Below are 27,277 nucleotides of genomic sequence, written 5' to 3' on the forward strand. Positions count from 1 at the left end.
GCATTCTGGGAACGCAGTGTTCGAGTAGGGCAATAAGGTACTATGAGCTCTTTAAGATAAGAAGGTGCCTGGCCACTTATGGCTTTGTAAGTAAGGAGGAGAATTTTAAACTCTATTCTAAACTTTACAGGGATCTGCACATGATAATTCTATTTACATTGATCACACAAGAACAGACAAGCATTCATCAGTCATCTATTGACAGAAAGGAAGTGGGATCAGTAAGATCCCATCTCAGTACAACCCTTTGACCAGGATGTCCTCACAGATGGACCCACACTGAAAGGAGATCAGACACCGTCCTCCAGCCTTGTTATGATGATCCATGTTTTTTCCAAAGTCTCCCTTTCAGCTGTTGATGAGGTTTCTGAAAGCGATGAGGAGGAGTGGATGATTACAAATGTCCAGACTGATACACAATGAAACACCTGTTGTCCGTAGGTGAGAACACCATCAGCCCTACCAGAACTGGAACATCACGTGATCAGATGTGTTGCCCAGTCAAGTGTGAAGCTGTCACTCAGATTTCTCTGTTATCCTGAATATGACCAGCAGGTGGCAACATGTTTCTCACTGGTACCCAAACCCCGGAAAGCCTTGGGACGGCTTCTTTATTTCCCAAGTGTGGTATCTAGCAAATAAATGCTAACTTAATGACAGCTGCGCCACGATGTGATTATCTGCGCCGGAGCCTCATTACATGCTCACCTGTTCTCACGTGATGCCTTAAAGTGCTCCTCGTGATATCGTCCATCAGGGTGTTCATGTTCAATGAACGCAAACAAAGCTGGTCTGACTTGATATCTTAATATGTTAACTGTCACCCATTCTTCCAGAAAAATCTGATTAACATTGGGTTTAAAACATAAAATAGTGGGACTATCCCAGGTCTACAGCTTGGTTGATTGAAAGTGGCCGTTTTTCCCACCGCGCTTGAAGTTAGCACAAACTCCTGATCCGCCTCGCAACCTTCAGGGACTTTTCCCTCAGAGTTTCCACTGAAGCCACAGAGGCGGGGGGCGCACGGGATGGGATGAGGTGGGGTGAATAACAGCCAACAAAGATGTGAAGAAAGTGGGAGTTGCGATCAGGAAAACTGTTCTTTCCTTATTAAACGATAAGGAAATCATGGCGAATTCAAGTTTTCAGCATGCGGCTCTGCAGATGACCTCCACTCAGGCTCACCGCGCTGAGATTCTGGAGAATCCGCTCCGGGTGAGTTCGTTTCACTTTCAAACTGGAAGTTTACACTGGGGCCAACAGAAAAGCTGTACTGTTGAGACAGTTGTCTTGGCAACAAAAGATTATAGCTGATTATTTCAGAGGGTGTCAAATAAGTTCAGGCATCATATTGAATAAAATTGATCAGGCTGTTAATTTGAAGAGACTTTTCCCACCCATGGCAAATCAGCATTTTAGATTGATAAAATAAGAAGTATGCATCTTTTTGTCTATGAGTACAGTTTTACATTTTAAAGAAAATTTTAGCATCATTTTAAGAACATAATGCTTCCTATATGTATTTAAAAAGACTTAAGTGTATAGTTTCACCCCTGTTTATTTTCCAACATGTCACAGGCCAGGCCAGTGTTTTTCCTGCTTTCTACCATAGGCCAGTTATTTCCTTTGCTTACTCTATGTGTGATATAAATCATGCTGAACCTGTTTCAGCTGTTCAGCTTCACTGCAGCACAGCAGTCTGCAGAGATAAAAGTTTCACGTTTCTCATTTCGTTGACTTTCAGGAAGTTTGCCTCCCTGGCCTCCATTTGGAGCAGGAAGTTACACACTAATGTCCAAGAGGAGATTAAGTTAGTCAAAAAAAAAAAAAAAATCTTGGAAGTCAAAATATAACCTCAGCCTCCAAAGCTCTTTGGATAATGAGCACTCAGTGTGGATGAGGAAGCCAGACAGCGCAGAGATCTATCAGCGCTGGCACCTGTCAGGACTATTTTCCAAAGTGATCATGACTAAATCATTGTGTTGGAAGGCCTTTTCTTTCTTTTGAACTTTTAACTTTGTGACTGGACTTTCCTGATGCTGGGCATTAAGTTGAGAATGTGCACGTCTGTTTGTAATTGTAATATAAAGTCACTCTCTTTCACTGTGTGTGCGTGTTTGTGTGTTTGGTAATGTCCTTGTATGTGTGTGTCAGTCCTCTGCCCTCCTACTGTCATGCAGACACACATTCTCCTCATGCTCATCTTCCCCTGTACGTGTGTTTCTCTCTTTCTGCCATGTTTTCTCTGTGTGACATTACAAATGGGGCAGAGAGAAAGAAAGAGGGTAACAGAGGAGGAATGAGAGGCGTGAGTGATGAGTAATGGCCCATGGGTGGGCTGTGAGAGAATAGATCTACTGTAAGAGTCCTGAACAGCTGGCTAATGGTCCCAGCTCCCCCTCTGTCCATTCCTGCCCACCATCCCAGTGAACATCCCAACATCCAGGGGACAATATTGGTCTGTCTTACACTTGAACTGCTCCCAGACTTGAAAATGTTTGCAGTGGTGCGACTGAAAATCTTATAGGAGCCAATGTTTTGAGAGACTGCCCTATGTCCCAATGAGAACACGTCATTCACATGTCCCCAAGAGATAATCAGCTCTGGTGATACGTGCAAATGTTATTTTTTAGGTTGTTTTTTTTTTTTGTTTTGGAAGTTGGGTTAAAGAAAATTGGGCAGAATTTGCTTCAAGAGCTTCTGTACGCTACATAGCCATTTTAGAGAGGGTGGGTGATGAAAGACTCTACCACTATAAATAACTGCCTAGCAATAATTACTCTTGGCTACATCACTGTACTGAGTTGATATTTTGTCTTTGTCCCGCTAACAGACACAGCAGTTAGTCACATTGGTCCAGAGCTGGTCACAGCTGCTGGCTCCATGTAACTGACTGTGGATATTCACTGTTCCCAGAGGATTAATGTAAATATCTTTGGTGACCCTCCTTGCAGCCCTCATTATACCATCCTCAAGCCGAAATAAATATCTTATATGCAAGATATATGAAAATTAAATCGGCTTTTTTACCACATAATAGTATATTCTTGCTCACAGCGCCATACATCATTTTTATTTTAGTGGCACCATTGACCCTTTTGCTCTGAGCCCCGCTATTCATACCATTTGTAGAATAGCAAAACTGCAAGTATGCTGCTGATCCTGTCTAAAACCTTTGTGTTTTGTTTGCTGTATGTTGAGTTTTCTTTGCTAGTAGGTAAATCTTGTGAGCTTGCTTGCAGCCTACTCACAGTCTTTGAAGAAGTGACAAAGGAAATCTATGGGGAACCCACTGAGGATTTTTGTGATCAAGTTCTTATTGCTTAAATTTGTCCATAATAAAAGGCCAATAATTGGCACTCTTTTCTATAATCTATCATAAAAACTGAATAAAGTGATGATGCCTACATAGATAGTTCCCCTCCATCCTTGTCGTGCTCTTGCTTGCCCATCTGTGTCTCTGAGCTTACTCTCTTCTCACCCATGCTTCTTCTGTACCCACCACCTCTGAGCAGAAAGTGAAGGGCTTCATCCAGAGATCAGCCCATCCCAGGAAGGGACAGATCCCCATTGTCAGTGGACACAAAGGGCCATGCTGTCTATCTGTCTGTCTGTCTGTGGGTCAGTGTCCTAGTGAGGAGGAGGAGGACCAGCGCTGTCAGCCTTAAGGCCCATTCAGATTCTGTTGCTTCGGCTTTAGTTTAGATTCAGGCTGTGGAGATAGGTCTGGCTGTGGGAGACCAGATTCAGGCGGGCGATTCAGACTTGCTGTTAGCAGCTAAACGTACATGCAGATGGGTTCAAGTTGGGTTATCATGTTTGCTTTGTGCAAGTACAAGCTTATGAAAAATTGCTTGTGACAAGGACTGCATGTGTGCAGCATTACATGGATCTGTATGAGGATGATGAATGTCCTTACAAGGTTATATGGATTAAGGTTACAGTAGGAATGTGAATTATGTTCAAGGTGAAACGTGAAGCTCAAAAGTATACAGGAGTAAAAGGAGTGTGGGAGTATATACAGTTTGCAAAGACTGTGTGTGTGTGTGTGTGTGTGTGTGTGTGTGTGTGTGTGTGTGTGTGTGTGTGTGTGTGTGTGTGTGTGTGTGTGTGTGTCTATAATACAACCATCACCATTCTCATTTGTGCATGCCTTATGCCATGTTTGTGCCTTGAGGGTGAAAAACTTCCAGTGAGATATGACCAGAAACTCAAATTGATTTTATCTCTGACATTTATGTAATCGAATTTGCACAAAACACTGACTGCAGTTTAATGGAAAAGATACATGAGTCCAGTAATTCCACGGCAAGACAGTAAACAGAAAAACTGTAGTGAAGAAAATTTGGCACGTCCTTGATTGTGCCTTGAGGATGAATCTGCTCATGCAGTTCACAGTTTTGCTGACTTTTACATTTGTTGATAGGGATATTCAAACTCGCTCAAATGCTGCAGTTGGACTCCCGTTTGAGTTTGTGTCATGACTTGTAAGAGCTGAGTTAAAGAACACAAGGTTCTGTCTTTGATCTGTTGCCTGGGTTCCTCACAATCAGTGTCAGTGTGAGGTTAAAGAATCTGATTACCATCTTTGATTCTCACAGTAATTTAGCTGTTTCTTGTTCAGGCTCTGGCAACAGCATGTAAAACTAACCATGCTGTTCAGAGTGTGTCATTGATCAGTGTTGTGGCCAATTTAGCTCTCGTTCTTTAATGTGACTTGTTCTGTGGCTACCTTTGTCACAAATTAATTAACAATTTTCACCCAGCCACAGTATAATCAGCTTTCTCGTGTGACTGGCCTGGAACAACCCTACAGTTATGGGAGACTTGATCAAATGCACAAACTGCAGTGGTAAAGGAAAAGTCCACCCTAAAACAACTGGATAACTGTCCAAACATAGATGCAGTCGTGGAAGAAAAGACCTGCTTTCAGATTTTATGTAATTTATATGTAAAGTACCAGAGGTAAAAGCATTCATAATGCTGAATGACCCCAGTGCTTTCAGAGCATTACATTTTTTTTCATAACATTTTTAATTTAACAGAGAATAAATTAATATAATTTACAAAACAAATACACAAGGACTAGAATGGGGTCATCAATGAACCTAGACTGATACACAGGTACAGTTCATTACACAGGGATTTATTAAAGTGCCATTGCTCCTTGTATTGTGAACAGAGAGGAGAAACAAAGAAGACTAAAGAAGATTTCAAGCAGTATTTTTCTGTACATGAAGGGTGTAAGTCATCTTTTTAGAGGGCAGATAGTTGACAGTATTGGCTAATGGTCCACGGGGGGTTATCTGAAGTAGGCGCGCACACACATATATGTATGTGTGTATGTACTCTGCTACTTATATTGTTTACAGATTTATCTTTCCCTGTTTTTTACTGATGCATCTCGCCATTGTGCTCCCCCTTTGCTGCTGTAACACTGGCTCGTATCGGATTATCCATCAAAATATATGGGCATGGGCCACTGGTGCTGAGCCACACTTCCTGCAGCAAGAGTATGGGTCCCAGTTAAGATCTGAATGAAAGCACAGGTGGATAGATGGATCCATTTAGATACAGTTCTACAGAGGGAGGGGAATTGTGGATCAAGTTGGCCAACTTGGCTGGAATCACCTGTAGTATATCTTAATAAAGAAACCAACTCCTGTCAGGACAACCAGCACCTACTGTTTAGCGTTACTACATATGATATGATTGATTTATAATAATTGATGCATGAATGTGCTGGGCCTAATTTTAAATTCTCAGTTTTCCTTTGGATACTTTCATTTTACCAGTTTGATTATAGATCATGTGTCAGCATTTTAACATAAATACTTTAAAACTGGTCACTTTTTATATGAAAAATCTGCAAAGTAAAGATAAAGATAAATGTACTGTAATAAAAGTACATACCATGGGAATGCTCGTGCAAAGTACAAATACCCCAAAACTGTTCTTAAACTCAGTACTCAAGTAAATGTTGTTTTCCACCATTGCACAGATGACAGGGCCTTATCTTGACATATTTCCCATGCATCTACTGTACAGTGAAGTGTAAGAGCAGAAAAATGTTTTGCTATGTAAAACATCAATGGTGAAATCCAAAGGAGTAAACACACAAGTACAGTGCAACACAGGGAGCTTTGTCAGGTGTGCAGTGTTTGCTAAGTAAGCCGACAAGCCGTAGACACTCCCAGTGTACTGGCCTCGCCTGCCTCCACTGCTTTGTTTGCTCTTCTTGAGACAGGAAAACTCTCTCTCTTTATCTCTCTCACAATTTCTCCTGCTTCCTCTCTATATCTCACTCTTATGTGGATTTGTCTCCCTCACTGGGTAGAGCTTTAGGCTCCCACTGTGCGGTGCATGATTCCTGCTGTGAGCACCCGTACTGCAAATGCATGCACTGTCCCACCAACACAGAGACAACAAACAAAGAAAAACAATTTAATGCAGGATTGGGAAACCTCAATGCAAAAATTAATTACTTTTTTGAGAGATAAAGATGGATAGTAGGCTTACATTCTTCTGAGTGGTTCCTGAACGAAACATGCATGTTGCCAAGAGAAAGAGACAAACAATTTTATTGTTGAGGTAAAAGGCGATCCAGCGTGCCTCAGTAAGTTTGTGGGGACGAGTTTGCAGTAATGAAAAAAATGCCAATCTCAAGAGCCATTACAGCTTGAAACATGTTAAACTGGATGAGGTGCAAGAACAAATGCGCTTGGATAAAGTTAACACTCTTTGGTGGAATTTGGATGCCCCACAAGCATCTTTCACAAGACCACATTCTGACAGAGACATTGCTAGCGGGCAAATGTTTTGCTGAGCGAGCTAATTAGCTAAGAAGCTGAAACCTCATTCAGAAGGAGAATTTTTGCCCTGTTGCTGCTGTGGAGCCGCTAGCACCAGACAAGGAAAAAATGTTCCAAAGTGTCACTTTGTCCGGAATAATTCATAGAGATGAAGGAAAACCTGATGTGGAAATTAATGAGAGCAAGTTTATAACATCTGAATATGCTGGTGAGTGAAAAGTCCCTCAGGCATTTGGTGAGAGCTTTTAGGACATGACAAGTAAACAAAAGGATCTGTATCTGTGTATATATTTTTTCCTTTTAAGATAAGATGAGACTTCCCATGCCAGGGAAACTCAGTTAATTAATGAGCAACCAGCTGATGTGCCTGACAACCAACAACATGGAATCATTAAGCCACAAAGCAATGACTTACTGCTGTGAGCAGCTCTTTTCAAACCTGACTCTTGCAAAGACTCAGCTCCGCTCAAGACTGACTGACCCACACCTGGAAAACCAGCTGTGAATAGCATCATGATGAACTCTACCATCTGACGTCAGACAACTTGCAAAAAGAAGCAGTTCTAGTAAACAGTGTAATGGCTCTTGATGGGAAAAAGGTTCCCCAAACCCGATTTGCTGCAATTACACTAATTTCACTTGCTGGCAATCTTAAGGTAAATGAATCCAGTGAAAAGTGAGATGAATCCGTCCTTACACTCAAAATTGCTACATCTGTGTAAAGTCTGTGGAATGAACTATCCCCAGGCTGTACATTGAGCAGCCTCCTGATGGTCTCAGTAACAGCAAAGCGGTGGGCCACTTACACTCTGTCCTGTAAAGGTTGACAAGGTTATTGATCTTGGTTTAGAGAACAGAGCACAGCTGGCCTGACAGAAGACGCCGGCTGTCTAATCATGAATTACCACAGAGCCACAGCCATCTCTTATACAGTCAGCCCACCACACTCTCTTTCTCCCTCTCTGCTTCAGCATTTGAGGATGGAGTGTATCATTGCACACCCACACACACTCAAACGCACACTTTTTACCCTGATGTGATATTGGTCCCCTGGGAATCTCATCATTGAACCGCCCATCTGCACCCCGCCTCCTCCACCTAAATCCTGTTTACCTCTGATACACTGCAATCATCACACACATATAGACAAGTACACACACTGGAGTCTAAATCCTGTGTACCTTGGGTGTGGTATCATCCTTGCTGTTGGTATGTTACAGGTCAGTGGAGTCATCAAACTTAGTGTCAAGGTGAATGTGAAGAGAAGATGGAGGCAAACTGTGAAATAGAGGAGTCAGACTGGAGTGAATGGAGAGGTTTTGAATTTAAAATCACCCAGAAATCCACTTGTCAATTCTTCATCGGCTGGTGATGAGATGATGAGTTGTGTTATGCAATAAAGAGGGTACAACATAAGTGGTTTCACTTTAAAGTGGGCTTTTGGAGGGATTTACGTTGTGTGATGATCGGATGAGTCAAAAGTAATTGAAAATGGGCTACAGGTTTTAGGGAAAGCAGCTGTCTTTCCCCATTTCTTCACCTCTGCTGTGTGCTCAGGTAGAAGTGAGGAAGGAACTTTTGTCTTTCTGTTCTTTTTGTGACTACAGAGCCTGTGTCAGTGGATGTCTTACATCAATCTTTGTACCTCCAAACATTCATCCACAGGCTAAAGTCAGAGTATATTCCTGTCATGTTGAGAAATGTTGATTGATTGATTTGATAGAGACACTTTGTCAGTTCTGACTGATCAGTGTTATGTGGATGTATTATTTTTGCATTGGATTGGATATACAATTGGATTGATATACCCTATACTTACAATGTTTGTTTGTTTTTTTGTTTGTTTTTTTCCCTGGCTTTTCCATCTCAATTCCACATTAAACTGCAGAGTTGTCCACTAAAACTATGAACCGGAAAGCTGGGACCCAGACCCAAGCAGAACCAAGAAATATCAGCTGGGAGACACAGAACTGATTAATTTCACAACTGATTGCTATTAACAAGTTAGTTCTAATTCAGAAGTTGGGTTCAAGTTGACCTGTGAAGACCTCTAGTGCCACTAGTTGCTATGCAACCAGTAACTTTCTAGTTGTCATTCCTAACCTGACACATGTTTCATTGTTAGGGGAGCACACTGACACAGTAGCCAAGTGTCAAATTTAGGTTTTTGAAAGTGTTTGTTCAGGGTCTGCACAAAATGTTTCTGAGGGCTGCCATTGGCCTGTGGGCAATGACAAACTATCAAATACTGCATGGATTGCCATAAAATCTGGCACACATTCATGTCCTCCTCAGGATGAATTGTAGGTATATTGCTGGTTTCATTAGAAGAAAGGTTACTAAACTGTGTTCTGTGGAAGTTTACCATCATTATTTTGTGTGTTCAGTGCAGTCTCTGAGGCTCTGGGGGTTATGGCTATTTTCCCTGTCCAGAGAGTAGGCTGTGGTCTTTGCTTAATGACTGTAAGAATAACCTATAATGACAGTGCCTTCCCCTCAGTGGTGTGAAAAGATGGTTCATATTTTCACTGAGGATATCTAATAATGTGTTCTGGCAGAGCGACAGACGACCTCTGGATTGTGTGATAGTGATCAGCTGTTGTGTGTGGAGACCAGAAGAATTAATTTACACTTCATTCACTCTGCTAGCCTTTGTCTACAGTGCTGTTATTTCATTGTCAACAATATCAGATGGGCATTATTGACAATAACCTACTGCCTATCTTATCTTCCAGAATGGACCGCTGAGCCTGAGCACTGACTCTCCTCTCTTTCATTTTTTGTAATGTTGTGTTGCTGGCGTCTTTTCCATCTCTTTTCTAACTATACCATTCTCCCTCTCATTTTCCAGCTCACTCCTCTCTCTTGCTTTGTCTCCTGTTCCTTTGTTTTAACTTCCATCACTGAGTATCCCTTCTCTCTTTTCTCTCTACCCCCCATCTCTCTCATAATGCTCTTTCATGGGATAAATCCTTGGATGTGCTTGGCTGCTGTTAATTCTTTTACAATGATTGAGTTTCTTTCTTTAGGTTTTCATCATTCGCATTCCACCCCCACTGCCCACTTTTTTTTCTTTGTAAACTTTGTCCGCCCACAGCCACCAGTATGTTTATGACCTAAAATTAAATTTCCTCTCTGCAATAATTTTCCAAGTATATGGCAGAAAGTAGCCTGGAGTATTCTTGAAAAACTTAAAGCGAATGGATCCTCTTACCATCACTTTAACACCAGTTATGCATTCCTGCTGAGAATTGACCTCAAAAATATGCTCATTTATCTTCTCCTGGTATAAGAAAGATGTCATCATATTGTGGAAATTTTATAATAAATAATAAACAAAATAAGATATGAGAGATATAGAAATAAGAGTCTCGTGATACAAGGTCTATTTTTAGGGCATCATTTCACAAGAGCTGTACATGTTGTTTCCCCACGCTAGCATTGTAGCTGTGTGGCGTGTCTGTCAGTCAGTGCTTCACTTTGGTCCAGACTGAAGCATCTGAACAGCTATTGAATGGATTGCCATAGAATTTTATCCAGACGTTCATGGTCTCCTGAGGCTGAACCTTGCTGTCTTTGGTGAACGTTCCATACAGCACCTTCACAAGGTCAAAATTGTAATTTGTCTAAAAGTTTGGATAATGACCAAATACCTACAAAGCTTCCCATCAGCCTCAGCTGTACTTTGTGTGTAGTGCTAATTAAGAAATGTTAGTATGATAGCATACTATACTAAGATGGTGAACATGATACCTGCTAAACATCCGCATCTTAGCATTGGAACTGTGAGCATGTTAGCATGCTGTTAACCACTTGGCTGGGGTTTTGCTAGATAGGGCATTGGGAGTCTTGTTGATCCATTCATGCGCATCACTAATTAGATGAGAAGGCATTTGGCTACCTTAAGACAGTCATAGTTAGTATGCTAACAAGCTAAACAAACATGGTGAGAATGGTCAACATAACCTACCTGCCAAATATCAGTTTGTTAGCATGCTAACATGCTAGACTAACATGGTGACAATGGTCAACATCATAACCTACCTGCCAAATATCAGCTTGCCACTGCGAGCATGTTAGCGTGCAAACATGATAAACTAAGATTAAGAACCTGGTAATTTTAACTTCTAAACGTCAGCATTTTACTATTGTAATTGTGAGCATGATAACATGCTAATGTTAGCATTTAGTTGTGCCTCAAAGAGCTGCTAACATGGCTGTAGATCGTTGGGCTTCTTATAACTTGCTGCTGTGACAAAGTCTTTCCCACATTACCATTTTCTACGAACAATTCATGTTACGTTGTTCATGTTCAGTTCCCAAAAACCTTTAATGTGTGTCATGAGCAGGGTGTTAGTGTGCCTAAAGGTGTGTCCCAACCTGCATCCACACCTTTGTGAGGTGTCATATATCGTGGGATTGTTATGTGAGGGAGTGTTTGTGTTTTTGCACCAGTGTGTTAAATGTCTGTGTTTGCCTGTCTCTGTTGCCTTGTACTGCGTGTGAGTGTGTGAGAATTGAAAGTTTGATATTGTGAAACCATACCAGCCTCTGTTAGACAGGAGCACACACACACACAAACTCATGCCTTTGAACAGAGCACCAACTCTTTGGTTGTCATGGAAATGACAGATGTGACAGCTGCAGGGAAGACTTACAGGGAGTAATATGGGGGGTTTGGAGCTGGTGCGTGACAAGTAGAGCATCACCTAATCTTGTGCCTGTTTACTGTTTGTTCCCACAGACCTATCTCCTGGGAATCATAATCTCCATATGTGGGAATGTCCTCATCAGCATTTCACTCAATATACAGGTAGGAAGCACTGAAATCGAGCTGAACAGCAGACACTCAGCACACAGCAGGCCCTTGACGCCTGTAAAGACTGATTTTTCTATGTACTGTGAGACTGCTTCTCCCCTGACAGCGTGTTGTCTCTTTAGCAAACTCTATGTGTTCATCAGGATTTTAGTGAACATGCACTTATACGCTCACTGTGTGATCTGCTGACATGTTCACAGCAGGCTTTGTGCAGCAGACAGCAGAACCTGATTTTGTGTTTCATGCCAGTGAAGCCTATTTGAATTAGAATTCACAGGAGTGACTGTTATATACTATTATATTTAGTTGAATATTGTGATTAGCAATACAATTGTCCATTTAAGTAATCACACTGCAAAATTGTAATTCTAATTATGCTCTAACTGAGGACTTATAGTGCCTCCCTGATGCCTTATCGGCACTATTTCAAGTGCAGTGTTAGCCGTTGTTTTTGAGCTGCGTGCTGTTCAATAATCAATCCAAGTCATTTAGAGAGTAAATACTATTCATTAACTACAAGCATTAACTAACTCTGAGCGGCTTCAGAGGCTGAGGTATAAAAATGTTGCCTGTCTAAATTATCTTTTTTTTTTCTCCACTGCGTAATTCATATAACACCAACGTAATATCTGTTGCTTAATTACTCTCTGTTTAGCAAATGTGACTCTTTTGATGGCAGTGCAGAAACTGGGTTGGCGGCAGCATGCAGGGTGTGTAAAACAGTTTGAGAGGGTGTGACAGCTTCAACTAAAAGTGCTGGAAAAGGCTGATAATCATTGTTTATTAGACAGTGCATCCTTGCAAAATAGCATTGTTAATGATTATGAAGTATACATTTGCATTTCCCTTGTACAGCTTCCCACCTCATTGATTTGCTTAATTGGTGTCACACCTCTTCTGAGATGAAATGCTAATCAGCAGAGGGAGTTACGGTTTGGTTTTGTGAGCCTCTGTAAATCTGTATTATCTCCTAAATTGCAGCTTGTTTTTCAAGTCTTATGTATTTGGCTGCGTATGGCCGTAAAGTTATCTGTGTGGTGTATGTTTGAGTTTGTCTTGTGCAGCTCTCCAGTTATTGGAGCTACTTAATCTCACTGATGCCTCGGGCTCCTGTTCCCTCTCTTCCTGACAGAAATATGCCCACGTCCGTCAAGCTCAGCGTGGCTCCAAGCCCTATTACACCTCCATGATGTGGTGGTGCGGTGTGGTTCTCATGGGTGTCGGGGAGCTGGGGAACTTTGCTGCCTACGGCTTTGCCCCAGCATCGCTCATAGCTCCTCTGGGCTGTGTGTCAGTCATAGGTAAGTGCGACCTTTTTTCCGCTCATACATTATCCATGCATGAAGGCAGGAGGAAAGGTTGCTTCCTTGGGGAACAAAAGGAATCATTGCCATGTGAAGTTTGTTATTTTTCCTCTCATCTTGCCATGAACAGGCATCTTAATGCCAAGTGCTGACATTACTGTACGTGCTGAAAATCTAACAGGTTTCACTGTTGTCTGTGACATCTGAAAAAACGCACTCAAATGCATTGTCAGTACAGGCTTGGGGCTATAGTACAGTACAGATACTGCTTTTTTCAAAGTCTCAGTCACAGTTTTTTTTTTTTTTTTTAATAGATACAGTCACTCCAGAAAGAACAGAGGCACTGTTGAAGTTTCAGCAACAGATGGATGTGTTTGAATTTTTTCCCCAGAAAATGGTCAATAGGTCCATGTTTTGCAACAATCCATCTCAGTACTGCTGGCAAGTTTTTTCTGAACACAATTTTGCCATGATCTTTTGTCATTATATTTTTTGGAAATCCTTGCCATGCTAGCACTGTACCAATATGGATCCATCTCCCATTTCTGAGGAGTTGAAACCTGTTGGACTGAGCATTCTCAGCTTTCCCTGCAGCCAGTTTGGGAAACAGGAACCAGGGCAAAAACATGAAATTCTTCCAGGTTTAAAGCATGTCAGACCAGGCAATGGATTTGTTCCATACTTCCCGCTGTTTGAAAAAGGTGATTTGAGTGGAAGAGATGTGCAAGGTTTTCACTTTCCTTAAGAACTCCTGCCCACCAGTTGGAGACTACTTTGGCAACCCCACAGAGAGACTGTTCTGGCAGCTTCTGAAGACCAGCAGCATCAAGTTGAACTTTGGAACGTTTCTAGTGGGACCAGATGGGAAGCCGTTGATGAGGTGGCACACAAGTGTCGACATTTCTGAGGTCTGGACTAACATTTGCAGATACCTGCTCAACCTATAAACGCAGGATGTTTTTATGTAGATCTGATTCATCGTACAGTGTTGTCCATCTAAGTAAATGTAGCCAGATGCTATGAAATATTTAGGTCAGACGACGTCATATTTCATATCTACTAAAGATCCTCCACCTCAAATGTTAAATTCTGTTTGTCATCAGTTTAAATGTCTTGGCTGTAACACTGATTAAATAGGAAACTGAAACTGAAATCATAAGTGAATTAAGTGAGGCACTGATGTTGACTGACGTTCTGAAGCACCCTATTCAATCTTTGAAGAATACATTCATTTATGGCAGTGGATCCCAACCTTTTTGGCCTGTGACCTCTAAAACAAAACCTACTTATGAGCCATTGTCACTACTTAAATACGTCTACTCCATGTCTAGACATCCCTGTTTTATCTAAATATTAAAATGTAATAGTTTTTAGCAATTCAAAGTTAAATAAACAAAGATGAGAGAAAAATCGAAAGAAATCTTTTTTTCTACCTTTATGTCCCTTTAATCTACCTATGGCCCCTCAGGTTGGTAACCCTAATCTACTGGCAACTTACAAAAACAGAAATAATTGGACAAAGTAAATAGTGGTGATGGTTGTTTGACAGCACCTGATGAAGACCTTTACCTCGAGCAATCAGTACAATCTTTTCCCTGTTTAAATAACAGGACATTAAAGTGAACTGCATTAATGAAGTTCTGCATCTACAGTAGTAGTCCCTCCTGTGCATCACGACTACACATCTACCTACGCTGGCAAAGCTGCTAGGTCTTCACCCCATTCGGTGGAGTTGCTCACGCTTGCAAACATGCTTTAAAAAGAAACATCCAAATGTTGCTTTATACTGTTGCTTTGAGAATAAATTAAGACCAAGACCTTGTGATCACAGGGGGTCAGTGCGTAGGTGCAAGTGATATTTTTGACTATTCTTCCAATTCATAGTTCATATCCAGCACTGGACCCAGATGGTGAATATGTACAAGTCTTGGTACATACTTGGTACATTATAAATCCAGCATCCCACTCGGCAAATGATCATTTTATGGCCCACAGTGTGAAGTACAGCTGTCATGAACTAAGCTGGATTCGCTAGCCAGTCAAAACAAAGCCTGCCCGGTTGCTACAGCTGGCAGCCTGCTTAGTGCAAACACTCTAAATGCAGGTTAAATATTAAACAGGTTCGCGTCTTACCTCCCGCCACCCATCATTCACCGCACTGGAGGTGGTGGTGAGTCATGATATTAATGACAGCTATTACCCCGACGCTTGAAATGATTTTCCTATGGTCACGTCTCACAAGTGGATGAATTGTTGAAATAAAGCACCGAACGAAACCACTAATCTTGTTAAGAAGGCTCCACCTCTTGCTCGTTGTAGCTTTGTATGGTGTTGTACTTCAGTCAGCTTCAGTGAGCAATTACTTTATTCAGTGTTTTTACCACAATAACAGGACTGCAGCACTATACTCTGTCGACAGCAGTAATCTCACAATGCTTTAACAGCGTGTGTAAAGCTGACATGATGACTCTTTGAAGCCACAGGTATTAAAAATGTTCATTTCCATTTAACTATCATTATTCCGATAAAAAGCACTGACTGCTAGCCACTAGTGTTGCATTGGAGTGTGCCTGAATAATATCCAGCTGAAGTGTGTCTTAAAGGAGTGCCTTGAAGAATTAATGAAGCCAGAGATGAAGAGGTGAACGGAGGGAAAGGAGAGGAAGATGTCTGCAGCCGTGACACGGCCTGTCCTCCTCAGAGCTAACAAGTGGAGCTGAGGGGAAAATGTGCAGGTTGCAGTCTGCCAATGTGACTCCACCTCTCAACTCACGCTGAGTCACACTGTACGCAAATGAGCAAGCACACACACACAAATGTATGCATAACTGTAGTGGTGTGTAAAAGCACGCAGGTTTAGTGGATATTTTCAATCACAGATGCTCCTTAGGCTAACACACACACATACACACACACAGCTCCTGCTGCGCTGTTGTGCCTGTTTTCCAAGAGCTGTGTGAAGGCTCAGAGGGGGGGACAGACAGCGGGAGGCCTTGAGTGAGTAAACAAGAGGGAGGCAAATGGTTTTCTGGGTAGAGGTGAGGAGAAGGGAGGCTGGATGCTGAGAGGAGAAGATGCTGAGGTGAGAGGAGAGGAGAGAATAATGATATGAATGAAATGGGACAACAGGCAGAGACCTATACGAAGTGGAAAGCAGAAGCAGAGGAGGAAAGGGACGAGATCGTGAGAGCTGATGATGCTGCTGTCATCCGCCTGTCCCTGCATGTCACGCTGCCACTGTGACGCTCCATGGAGAGCAATTACGACTGTCCCTATACACAGAGCCCACCAGTCTCTATTAGGAATGACAGCACCATCCCAAATGCTGTTGTATGGAGCAGAGCATCAGCTCTCTCTGTCAGATAACATGTCATCACATGCAAAAGAGGAGGAAGGCTGGCATGGTGGAAATAAACAGAAACCTGATTCACACACTGCATCAGCGTCGCTCACAGATGTCAGACCTGCAGCACTGTAGCGTTGACTAAGATGTGTTGTTTAGCACAGTGATTTAGATTTGATCGACTCCAATAGATCCTTGGCTTCAAATGTCAAATGGAAATTGGAAAATTTTGGAAAAAAAAAAGGTTTTTCTTGGTACAAAGTTTGGTTGTGATTTAGATCTTTTAATTTTATAATTTATAATTCCTTAATACAAAACTCCTGTACAGCATCTATGTTACAACGTTTGTCTGTCGTTCAGGAGTTTCTGAAAGCTGGTCTTCACACTCACGTTTTCACATGACGAGAAAGCTGTCAGAAGTCACTGTTTTTTGTCATTTGTGACGCTGTGAACATACAACATGTGCAATGAGGCAACAGCTCTTACATTTGGGTTTCCCTGGGGGATGACAGCTCAACTTTCACTGCTTTCATTTTGCTGTTTTTTGTCAGATCTCTGTGGTGAAAGAGTGTCTGACATCGTGTGTTTTCCCGCAGGGAGGTTCCCATCACTGCACATCTGAGAGAGAGCACGTAGAGGGCCAGAACTGATCTGATGCACACACACACACACACACACACACACACACACACACACACACACACACACACACACACACACACCTCCAACACGCAGGAGCCGCGACAGAACTGTGTACCCCAGAGGTTCCTGTTGCCACATTTCTCATTTTATCAAGCCATGTGAATCTCACTTTGTATGGAGTTGCTATGGTTACTTGTTAGATCCAGCTGCTCCCAGAGGCAAAGAAGGAGTCCTAAATGTGTATGCGAACATGTTCGCAGTATGAAATATTAAACAACCAACTGTTTCATCACAATACCAATGAGAGCCTTTATAAACTTCCAATTTGACAGTAATGTCCCCGCGGCACCATGCACTGCAGGGGAAATTTTGCTTTATTCAACTTGACTTTTTCTATTTTTTTTGTTTGTTGTAAAGCTTTTCATTGCTTTGGTTTATTGGTGTTGCCTAAAATCGGCCCTCAGGTGGAAATGTTTGCTTATAAAAGTGCAGTCAGTGTTTAGGATCCATTTGGAGAACCTGTCTGTCATGCCATGACACCACTGTAATCCCATGCGTGACATGCTGTTTGTCTCTGACATATTGAGCTGTTTATGCTCTGTAGCTAATCTCCTTATGACAGTGACAGAGCCTGTACGCAAACTGTCTCTTATGCAGTATTTTCCAGCTATTTTTCCATTCAGTTAGTCTGTCTCTTGTCTGAGTGCCATCACCTGCATGCTCGTCTGGCTGGCTGGCAGTGGTTCACTGCAGTTGTGTCCAAAATCTCCCAGCTGCCACAGCTGGCTCTGCTGAAACATTCGTGGAATATATAACAATATAACTACAGAAAAGGTTGGAAAATTAGGCACTTGGCGTTCCAGTGTTGTGGACCTCCAACACAGCAGCCACGGTGTGTTATGTAAACTGACCTCTTCACTGTGACAGGCTGCTGTCACTCGCTTTATCTATTTGCTTCCCTGTCAGTCTGTCCACTGCCTGTTTGTCTTCTAGTTTGTTTTTCCTGTCTCAGGCAGTTAGTCTGCCTGTGTGGCCATCCGTCTGTGTATCTGCTTGTTTATCTGCGTGTCTGTGTGTCAGCATGCATGTCTGCCAGTCTCGCTATCCGTCTCTGTGATAGCCAAATGCTGTAAGTTTATTCATCTCATTGGTTCGGTGCATATTCTGGGGGAACATTAAGAAGACTGATCTGAGTCTTAGTTCATGTGAAACTGATTGCTTTTCACTGTCACGGATTTTGACAATGATATTGATGAATGAGCCCGTGAAGAATGTGGCATGGCCCAGCATCTTGCTGTAATTTGATGCTGGTGTTATGAAGTCCTAATGAGTTCCATTTATCTAGGCAGGCTGACAGGTTTTATCAGGCTGATCAACATAAACATGCCAAGCATTGTGTGTGTATCATGTGTATTATTTATGTGGACACACATTATACAGTATAGTCTCACTGTGTGCACATGTGCATGACTGAGTGACTGAGTACAGAAATTACAGTGATGTTTTCACATCACACCCTGCACAGTAAAATCCAATTACTCCTTATCCAGTTGCAGTACATATGTATGCAGCCAGAGGTTTAGTTTGGCTGAATGTCTGTTTGCTACTGATGTAATTGGTATTTATATCAAGTCAGTATTCAGTCAAGTATACGATCTTGCTTTTGGTTAAACTGACTTGCATCAAAAAATCAATCAATCAAGACCATGAGGTTTCAAAAAATGGCTGTTGTTATTGTCAAGGGACATGCATTGATTGCTGTGTTATTGAGAGCAAGTTGTTTTCAGTTTACAGTTTAAATTTTTTAGTATGTTAAATTGCTTTTTAAGAAATATACAGTGTGTAGAAATCTGTGTTCTGCTTAAGTGAATAGTAATTGCAGCATGTTTTATTAGCAGTTAAACTAACAAGAATATATTTTCACTTCCCAGCCAGCGCTGTCATATCTGTGGTTTTCCTCAAGGAGACGGTGCGTGCCTCTGACATTGTTGGTAAGCACACACGCTTGAGGATTATTGCACTTGAGGACATACATGTTCTCTCAGACTGCTGCTTTGACTTGAAAAGTGACATCTTAAAATCCAGATCTATCAAAGTAACTTCCTAGATTATCTCAGTGTGACAGACATCCCGTGTCAGAGGAAATTATATTTCAGATTAACTAAGATAGAAATCAAACTAGTTAAAAAGTGTAATTGCTGTGTGTTGCTGGCAGTGAAAAGAAAATGCACAATCTTCTCAACAGACCTATCCTATTTTATTGTTTTATGAAAAGCTATTGTTTGTCACATTTGCTGAGCCTGCTGCTAAATGACACGATTGTGATGGTCCTCACAGTGACAATCATTACAACCGCGAGATTGGAAATTAATGTCAGCGCCGCACAGCTCTGCATATTGTTGGTTTACTGGATAAATCATCAGCAATTTGTGCCAGTTTCGCTATTGTCTTGCATTTGCTGAGTGACATTATCAGCCCCATGCTGGAAACATTTAATTGCATGAATGGTATATTTACAAAGGGGGGAATCACTGAGAGCAAGCTGTTTTTCAGCAGTGTCCCATTTGCAAAGGCTTATACAAACCAACAGCAGATGTAAGATGTAAAAGATGGTAAATAAAATGACCCCAAGGAAAGATGAAAACTACAAATGACAGTTACTTTCAGCCGGTGGTAGTGTTTCAATGAATTCAGTAAATAGCGAGTTTGCCAAGTCCAAGAGTACTATTCTGAAGGTGAGCTCGAGTCAATGTGAGTATAATAAGCCTTTTCACTCCAGTCTCACCACTCTCTGCTCTCTTTCTTTCATAGGTGGCACCCTGGCAATAACAGGAACGTATCTCCTGGTGACCTTTGCCCCCCACACTTCCACACACATCACAGCCCATCTGGTGCAGTACTATGCCGTCAGCTGGCACTTCCTGCTTTACCTTGTATGTAACCCTTTATAACTCTCCAGTAATACATGCATGTGAGCATGTTCTTGCCTTGGAGCTGCTGTTTATATGTCCAAATGATTTACTTCCTATTGTTGTGTACTTTTAGCAGCAGACCAGTGCGCTGTCCTCACACACACACACAGTATCACTGTATAAATAGCAGCTCTTGTCCTGGTGTTAGTTAGCTTCTGTCAACCTTTAAACTCCTTGTAGAGAGGAGCAAGAGGAGGAAATCTCTCAAGGGTTAATGAAACTATTAAATTTTTATCAATCCTCTGTGAAAGAGCTGATGAATAACCTGACCTCTGAGGATGATGTAATTAATCATTGCACCTGTGAAAGGTCTCCCGTTCTTCTAGTTGTTCTGGCTCATATGGATGAGCTCAGGTCTGTTGGGTTTCATGGGGAGCGAATCCATTAAAACTAAGATTGTATCAAAAGCAGCTGCCCCCACCTCATGGTCTGCGTGTGCATTAACACTCACCCATGTGCTTGCCTATTCCTATTTTGCTCAAGGCAGGGATGGCATAAACATAGCCGTTACCATAGTGACAGATCTGTTAAAGAGCTGAAACACAGTGTCTTTCTGAAAACCTACTCATCACAAAAATGTAAATGTTAGCTCCAAATGTTAACACCGGTCTCGGTCAAAAACACCTCAGATGTTACTAAAGGAAGATGTCTGCAGTAGAAGGTCACGCCCTGCTGCTTTTCCATTGATCCCAGCGCTCCCGTGATAGCAGCGGGGGGGGGGGGGGGGGGGGGGCTCTGTTTTCCACCTTTCAGGTTCAAATTCTCTTGCAGAGACTCTACTACTCTGCTTTGTATAATTAAAGGGTGAGGAGGAGGGGGAAGCACTATTTGTGCTAGAAAGTGTGACATCTTTGATCTGTTCTTCAGGAAACTACTCGCAGAGGTCTTGCACACCACTGAGAATCTGTAGCCTGTTGCATTTCTTCTTTTTTTCATTGTATTTACATCTGTAAACCATCATATACTGTATACAACATCATTTCTCATGAATTAATCCTTCTATGAAGCATCTAATGGCAGTCAGACTAGTTATTTTGTCCACCACAAACTAAACACATGAAATGAAATCCTGAATATTCCCTTTAATGTTTGTGGAACAACCAATTATCTGCACATAATCCATCTGAGCAGGCAGAGATGAAGCTAAAAGGATAACAGCTAGCAGCTCATCAGGGGTGCTAGCCAGTGGTGTAAACAGTGAATGTGTGCCCTGGGTAGCAGTGCTATCATTATTCACCGCACAGCATTTCTCTCAACCATATTCCACATGCCACTTTTGAATCTAGTCCTCTTTGCTTAACCAATGCAAACACACTCTGAGAAGAAAAAGCAGCGATTGGAGGAAAAACGAAAGAGAGCTGCTTCAGCAGATATTAAGAAAATACAGATGGATGTATAGATGGACAGATGTTTTCAAATTTGGATGGTCCTGCTGCCTCTGGCTGCAGTGATTGATGGTGTCTAAAAGGGTACTGCATGCTGTTTTCCATTTTTGGCAATGCATTGTGAATACTCATCAGCCTGCGGAGGAGCAGCCTTCAACAGTATGGGATTAACTGTAGGTGGTGATTAATCAGAGGAAAATTAAATATCTATCAATGTCTTCTCATTACTTCCAGAGGTCATACTATTATCAAATGATTTCATCCAAAAGACTTAAATAGTTTTGGTGTCATTCACGGTGTGTGTAGCGCTAAATGGCATTTCTTGCAAATGACCCAGGTCTTTCCAAATCCTCTTCCAAAATGACTAATGAAATCTTGAAATAAGCCCTCTATTAAACATATTTGTACAGACACAGACATGGTTTTGAGAGACATTTAAAGGTCAGCTTGATCTTTTTAGCTCAATTCTACTTTTTGTACTCCTTTCTCATTCTCCACCCATTAGAGCTGTGTGGTGTTATACCAGAGGTCCTTGAACAGCTCAGTGCTATTGGACTCACAAGAACAGCCCTGGGCCCTTCCCATTAAAGTCCAACAATTCATTTCATTTTTCTGCCACGGTCATTTGTTTCAATTAAAGCGCGCCGCTCGCTGCCTGCATACAGCACTTTGTTATATAGATAAAATGGTCAGAGAAAGTACAATTTGAGTGCAAGTCAGTTCTCAATTGCTGTGCAAAGTTTGAGGAAATGGAATATGCACTAATGATTTATATAACCTCCACCCCCTCCACACTCTCTCAACAGTTTATAGAGGTCGCCGTCTTTTGCATCCTGCTCTATCTGTACAAGAGGAGGAATGTGAAGCACATCGTCATTGTGATGCTGCTGGTGGCCCTGCTTGGTATGGACAAATGAAAGCTGCCTGATTGAGGGCAGAGGTTATGGATTAAACCATTTTAGGCAGCCAGTGCTTTGTTGCCTGGCTACCAAAAATGGACCCATGCTGTATTGTTATTTCATTTAAGAGCTGAGTAGAACACGATGGAAGAAAATAATTCATTAAAACTCACCAGGAGGAAATTAACCACCTCCGCAAATCAGCATGAACCAATGAGGAAGTTCTTTATTGCTACAAGTTGCACAACCAAGTGAAGCTGGAGTGATCTGTTGCTTCTTTGTTGCTGCAGCCTCTCTGACAGTCATCTCAGTCAAAGCTGTGTCAGGGATGATCACAGAGTCAATAAAAGGCCAGCTGCAGCTCATCTACCCCATATTCTACGTGATGCTTGTGGTCATGGTCGCCTCCTGTGCCTTCCAGATCAAGTTAGTCAAGGTTTTCTCTCTTTACTTCTGTGTACTTTCTTTTTTTTTCTCTCTCTGCCTCTTTTTTATTGCTCAAATCCCACGTGTTCACCACAGGCTAGATGCAATTTTGGCTTTCCAGTTCCTGAACAAACTGAGGAAAATAATATATTTTGGACATGGTGACATTGTACCTGCAGTGCACCTACAGTATTATGATGGATGAATAGGCTGCTACACATTGTCTCTGTACCCAAGGTTATGTGTGTGACCGTTGCTTTTATAATATTTTTATAATATTGTTATATATTTATAACCGTGCTTCTCAAATCTGCTTTCTTCTCTCAACAGATTTCTCAATCAGGCAATGAAAATGTTTGATGCCACAGAGGTGGTTCCTATCAACTTTGTGTTTTTCACCGCGAGTGCTATTGTTGCAGGTATGTCAGCCATAAAGCTGTCGCTCTCTGTGCATTCAGTTTTTCTCAAAACCTTTTGTTTTCCCGCAGGAATGATATGACAAGTGATATTCTGTTTTGGTTTTTTTTTCTCTTTGTTATTGTGAACGAATCCCATCAAAATGGCCAAAAGCAACAATGAACTGATCAAATACTGATATATTCTGTGCCCTAGAGCTCCACTGTTGGCCAGAAATGAGTGAAAACACATCACTGATCAACACTGTTGCACTCGGTGACATTTATGGCCAATTTAAGTGTATTTTCACTGAATCCCACATAAACTGTCCAGGTGCCATAAATACTCACTAGCAAACTAAATATGCATCAGTCTGCAGCTCAAAACTGTCCCCAGCACATTCAGAATTCATTCATGATGAGCCGTGTTCACTGAAAAACTACAGTAACACACATTACTGAGCCTTTTGACTCACTCATGAGTCTAAACATGGCAGCAGCTTTGTCGTGATCAGGCTTTGAGCTAAATGCTAACATTAGCATGCTAACGTGCTGATGTTTAGCATGTAATGTTTACCAACTTTGTTTAGCTGATGGGAAGGCCATTATTTTTGCAGGTATTTGGTCCTAAAAGTAAGTATTATATAAACGATGATGTATTGTTATTTTAGCATTTGGTAATTTCTTAATAAGTTTCCTTAAGAGAATTGTGTCATTAAGTAATTATTATCTATTAAAAATAGAGACATGACAAGAGGACTACTCCACAACCCTCATGAAGATAATATGAGGCCTCAACAGTTAGAGAGTCATGTGATGTTTTCCAAAGTTACTGTTTTTTAGTTCACTTTCATATTGATATTAGTAGTGAATACTGGACCGGTTTGTTCTATGTGGTTTCTATAACTGATATTTTTACATTCAAATATAAAACAGACCTTACAGTATCAAACCTGAATATATTAAGACATCCCATGTGGTAGTATAGGTAGTACTGACTCCTGTGGCTCTCATCCTAAATCAACATTGTCATCCTGATGAAGACAGGGCAGCAGAAAAGGTTATTTGATCAGAATCCTTATTTCTCACTGTATGTTAGCAGCAATATGTTCTGCAACAGAACAGTGCTGTCCTCTTACTTGAGCCATAGGTGACATAATGCTGTCTTGTGTTTCTTTCTCCCTTCATATGAATATCTTCAGCAGAAAGTCAGGTTGCACATCTGGACTGCAGCTGTAGTTAAGCACAAATTCTGCATCTATCTGAAAAAAAGGAATAATACAGACATAAAAATACTGCACAGCAGCAATTCTTTTACAAAACAAATGTTTGGGGGGTTTTTTAAGCTTTTGGAGCACCACAATTATTTTTCCTCACATATCTCAAACAAATTGTGATTACCATGAAGACTTTGGAGCATCACTCAAAGCAAATCAGAAGCCAGTCAATGCATTTAAAAAAAATCAAATGTTAACTGTAATTTGAGCCGCGGCTCTCCTCTGCTGTCACCTGAGATGAAAAATTCATTTGTCCTCACATCTCCAGTCGATTGAGACTGATTGAGCTGTTTGCCTCTATTTTCCTAACTTGTAAAAACTTGTCACACAGCAGGTGTAACACAGCAAAGTCGTGTTCCTCTGGAGAGAAAAATATAGTGGAAGACTGTTCCACGAACGCCATTAACAGCGCATCTTTTACACACAATTCATGAAACATTAACGTGAACGGATAAGGTTTTTAAAGCTGTTCGAGGGCTAATGTAGTCTGATCACCTCAACATGCAAAAATGTATCTACAGGCAACCATGCAATTCAACATGTATGTAGAGTAACCTTTCCAATAACAAATGAGTAAGGAATGAAAATTTGATGCAGTCTTTTCTTTCAAGGACATTCCAAATTTCCATATAATTTGTATCAAATTACATGATTCTTTCCAGGAAAATTCTTTGAAATTATTAGCAAATTCTTCTTAAATTAAGGACCTATGAGATGAAAGATTCCCATCTTCAGTAGGAACCAGGGGGATGACTGCCACAGACAGGGGAGTGAAATCAGTAACAGCTTCATCCTGAAGACTCTGACTGAACTCTTTTCAGTAGAATCACGTTTTCTGATGACGTGCTCCAAAACTGAGTAGTTGAAATTGATTCATAGAGCAACACAGTGGAACGTAACACAGTGAAGATGGTGATGCACTCCTGTATCTGTGAACCTCTTAGGACTCCTTGTACCACAGTATCGTGTATCTGCCAGGTCAGGTCTGTGAGGAGTCTGTCTGTTCGTGCTCTTTCTTCAATCTGAAAAAAGAAAGAAAGGGTTTCTCAAAGGCATTTTTGCCTTAAGAGAAAAATACAACAGAACTTTGTGATTTAAACCGATCTTTGACAATGGACCTTACATTAGGAGATACATTGTCTTGTTTGTTCATCTTCTTGTGGTTTAACCGTCGAGCCGCTGGTTACATGACATCATTTCAAACCATTTCCAGTGCTGCTTCAGTGTAGGAGCAGAAAATGTTCCAGCAGTCCAAAACATCAACATCCGCTTTTGGTGTCAGTCTCTTAGAACAAAAGAGCATTTTACACTGACATCCCATAATCACACAGAGAGATATCCGTCATAGAATCATAGAGGAGGGAGAGCCACAAGGCGTGTGCTGATTTGAGTCACTCTTACCTTTCCTTAGAATCCCTGCTCCTGTTATTGCTCTTGATATTACTATTGCTCTCTGCGCCCACACATATGACCCACAATTGACTGCATTGAACAACAAATTGCTGATGTATTATATGTGGCAGTATAAGAAGATCCGGGGGTGGACTTCTCCTTTAAGATCAGCTTTGTTCCAGACTAAAGAAAATCCTTGTGGTGGTCCTAACCCGGTGGCGGTCACATTAGAAGGCTTGTGGAGTGACGCGAGCACTGAGAGGAGACGCTGAGGGTTAGCCAGCGATCTGGAATATTTTCTCATCTGTAAGAACTACGCTGTTGGGTTAAAAATTAAAACTCTTTTCTCTCCTCATTCAGTGTACTGTGTGCTCAGGATTTGCAGGGATGTGTTTCTCAAATAAAGCACTTGAGATAATCTGCATATTGTTATTTTCTGGGAAGTGAAATGCATTTTAATGGGCCTTTTTTTTTTCATTTTGCAGGGATAGTGTTTTACCAGGAGTTTGAAGGCTTGGCTTTACTCAACATTTTTATGTTTCTCTTTGGGTAAGCATCGACTAACACACCAATGACTGCAGATTAAAATGTGATATTTGCTGTAAGAACAGTCCTCCCTGAAACTCTCTTCCAGCTGTCTTCTCTCTTTCCTTGGAGTTTTCCTGATCGCCCGAAACAGACCAAAAATAAAGCAACAAGATCGCAATTTTATCGCTATGGGCAGGATTCCTGGTGAGTTTTTGATCAGCTCTCTTCACAGTAGTGTGCTGCATGTGGACCTATTTATATTGAGTATGGTGTATTGATTAGCCAGCAGCGACAGCACGGATCTGCTGGCGGTGACCCTGGTTTTATCTGACTGCTAACTTCTGCAGCCCTGGCAGCAGGGTCCATCTAATGAGCTCTGCTGTCCGTGTTCACAGGGAGACGGCACACAGACAAAGTGCAGCCTGAGGCAAAGACTCCGACATACGGATCACTGGCAGCCAAACTCATGTGCAACAGAGCTGGCCAAACAGACGATTCATAGGACCTGCCCATCTGTTGAGACTGTAATTTTGTGGATTTATGTGTGTGTGCTTCTTCCTGGGTACTTCAATAATATCTCTATTTATAGAAATGAATGGTAGGCATCAATTCAAACTAGTGCCAGCTGAGCAGCAGTATTGGAGGCCATATTGGTCTTTTTATGTCAAAAAAATTGCAAGTATCTCTTTCAGTATCATAGAATCAGTGTTTCTGTGACTTAACAGTATTTCCATCAGAGTTTTCAGGAATAACTGAAGAGGAAATTGACTTTAAATAAGATGAAACATCTCAGGATCACAGTGCAGCATGAAATACCCGACTAGCAACAAAGTTTAATATAAAGACGGTCCAGGATGCCACTGTGAAAAAAATGCCTTCCATTATAACATGTATTTTGTTAATCAGTTGAATAAAATGGTGTATGTGCACTCAGTTGTCAATAAACGAGGACAAAATCTGATGTTTCAATTGTCTGAAGATTTCATATCATACAGCAAAATAAGTGCACTACTGCCCCCTAATGGTGGCGACTCAAAGATGATCAGGCAACCTTGTGCTCATATGTTGAGGAGTGAAACGATT

At 41.4% G+C, this 27,277-nt stretch overlaps 1 protein-coding gene across 1 annotated transcript; it reads left to right on the forward strand.

Annotated features, from left to right (window-relative positions):
• Window positions 1-989: 989 nt before the first annotated feature.
• LOC139333959 (NIPA-like protein 2) lies at window positions 990-27,154 on the forward strand. The gene is made up of 11 exons (XM_070966682.1): window positions 990-1,215; window positions 11,557-11,625; window positions 12,764-12,932; window positions 18,852-18,911; window positions 19,732-19,853; window positions 22,084-22,180; window positions 22,467-22,602; window positions 22,933-23,021; window positions 26,152-26,215; window positions 26,301-26,398; window positions 26,590-27,154. The coding sequence occupies exons 1-11, from the start codon at window positions 1,129-1,131 to the stop codon at window positions 26,694-26,696; spliced, it is 1,098 nt and encodes a 365-aa protein (XP_070822783.1). The 5' UTR covers window positions 990-1,128; the 3' UTR covers window positions 26,697-27,154.
• Window positions 27,155-27,277: the final 123 nt, after the last annotated feature.

Source organism: Chaetodon trifascialis, chromosome 7 (assembly GCF_039877785.1).
Source record: "Chaetodon trifascialis isolate fChaTrf1 chromosome 7, fChaTrf1.hap1, whole genome shotgun sequence".
Lineage (NCBI taxonomy): Eukaryota > Metazoa > Chordata > Actinopteri > Chaetodontiformes > Chaetodontidae > Chaetodon > Chaetodon trifascialis.

Bases quoted from the DNA above. Each gene is read 5' to 3' on its own strand.
- LOC139333959 (XM_070966682.1), top strand. From the start codon at position 1,129: ATGGCGAATTCAAGTTTTCAGCATGCGGCTCTGCAGATGACCTCCACT. The intron at 26,216-26,300 runs GTAAGCATCGAC...ACTCTCTTCCAG, and splicing joins ATTTTTATGTTTCTCTTTGG to CTGTCTTCTCTCTTTCCTTG. The intron at 26,399-26,589 runs GTGAGTTTTTGA...CCGTGTTCACAG, and splicing joins CGCTATGGGCAGGATTCCTG to GGAGACGGCACACAGACAAA.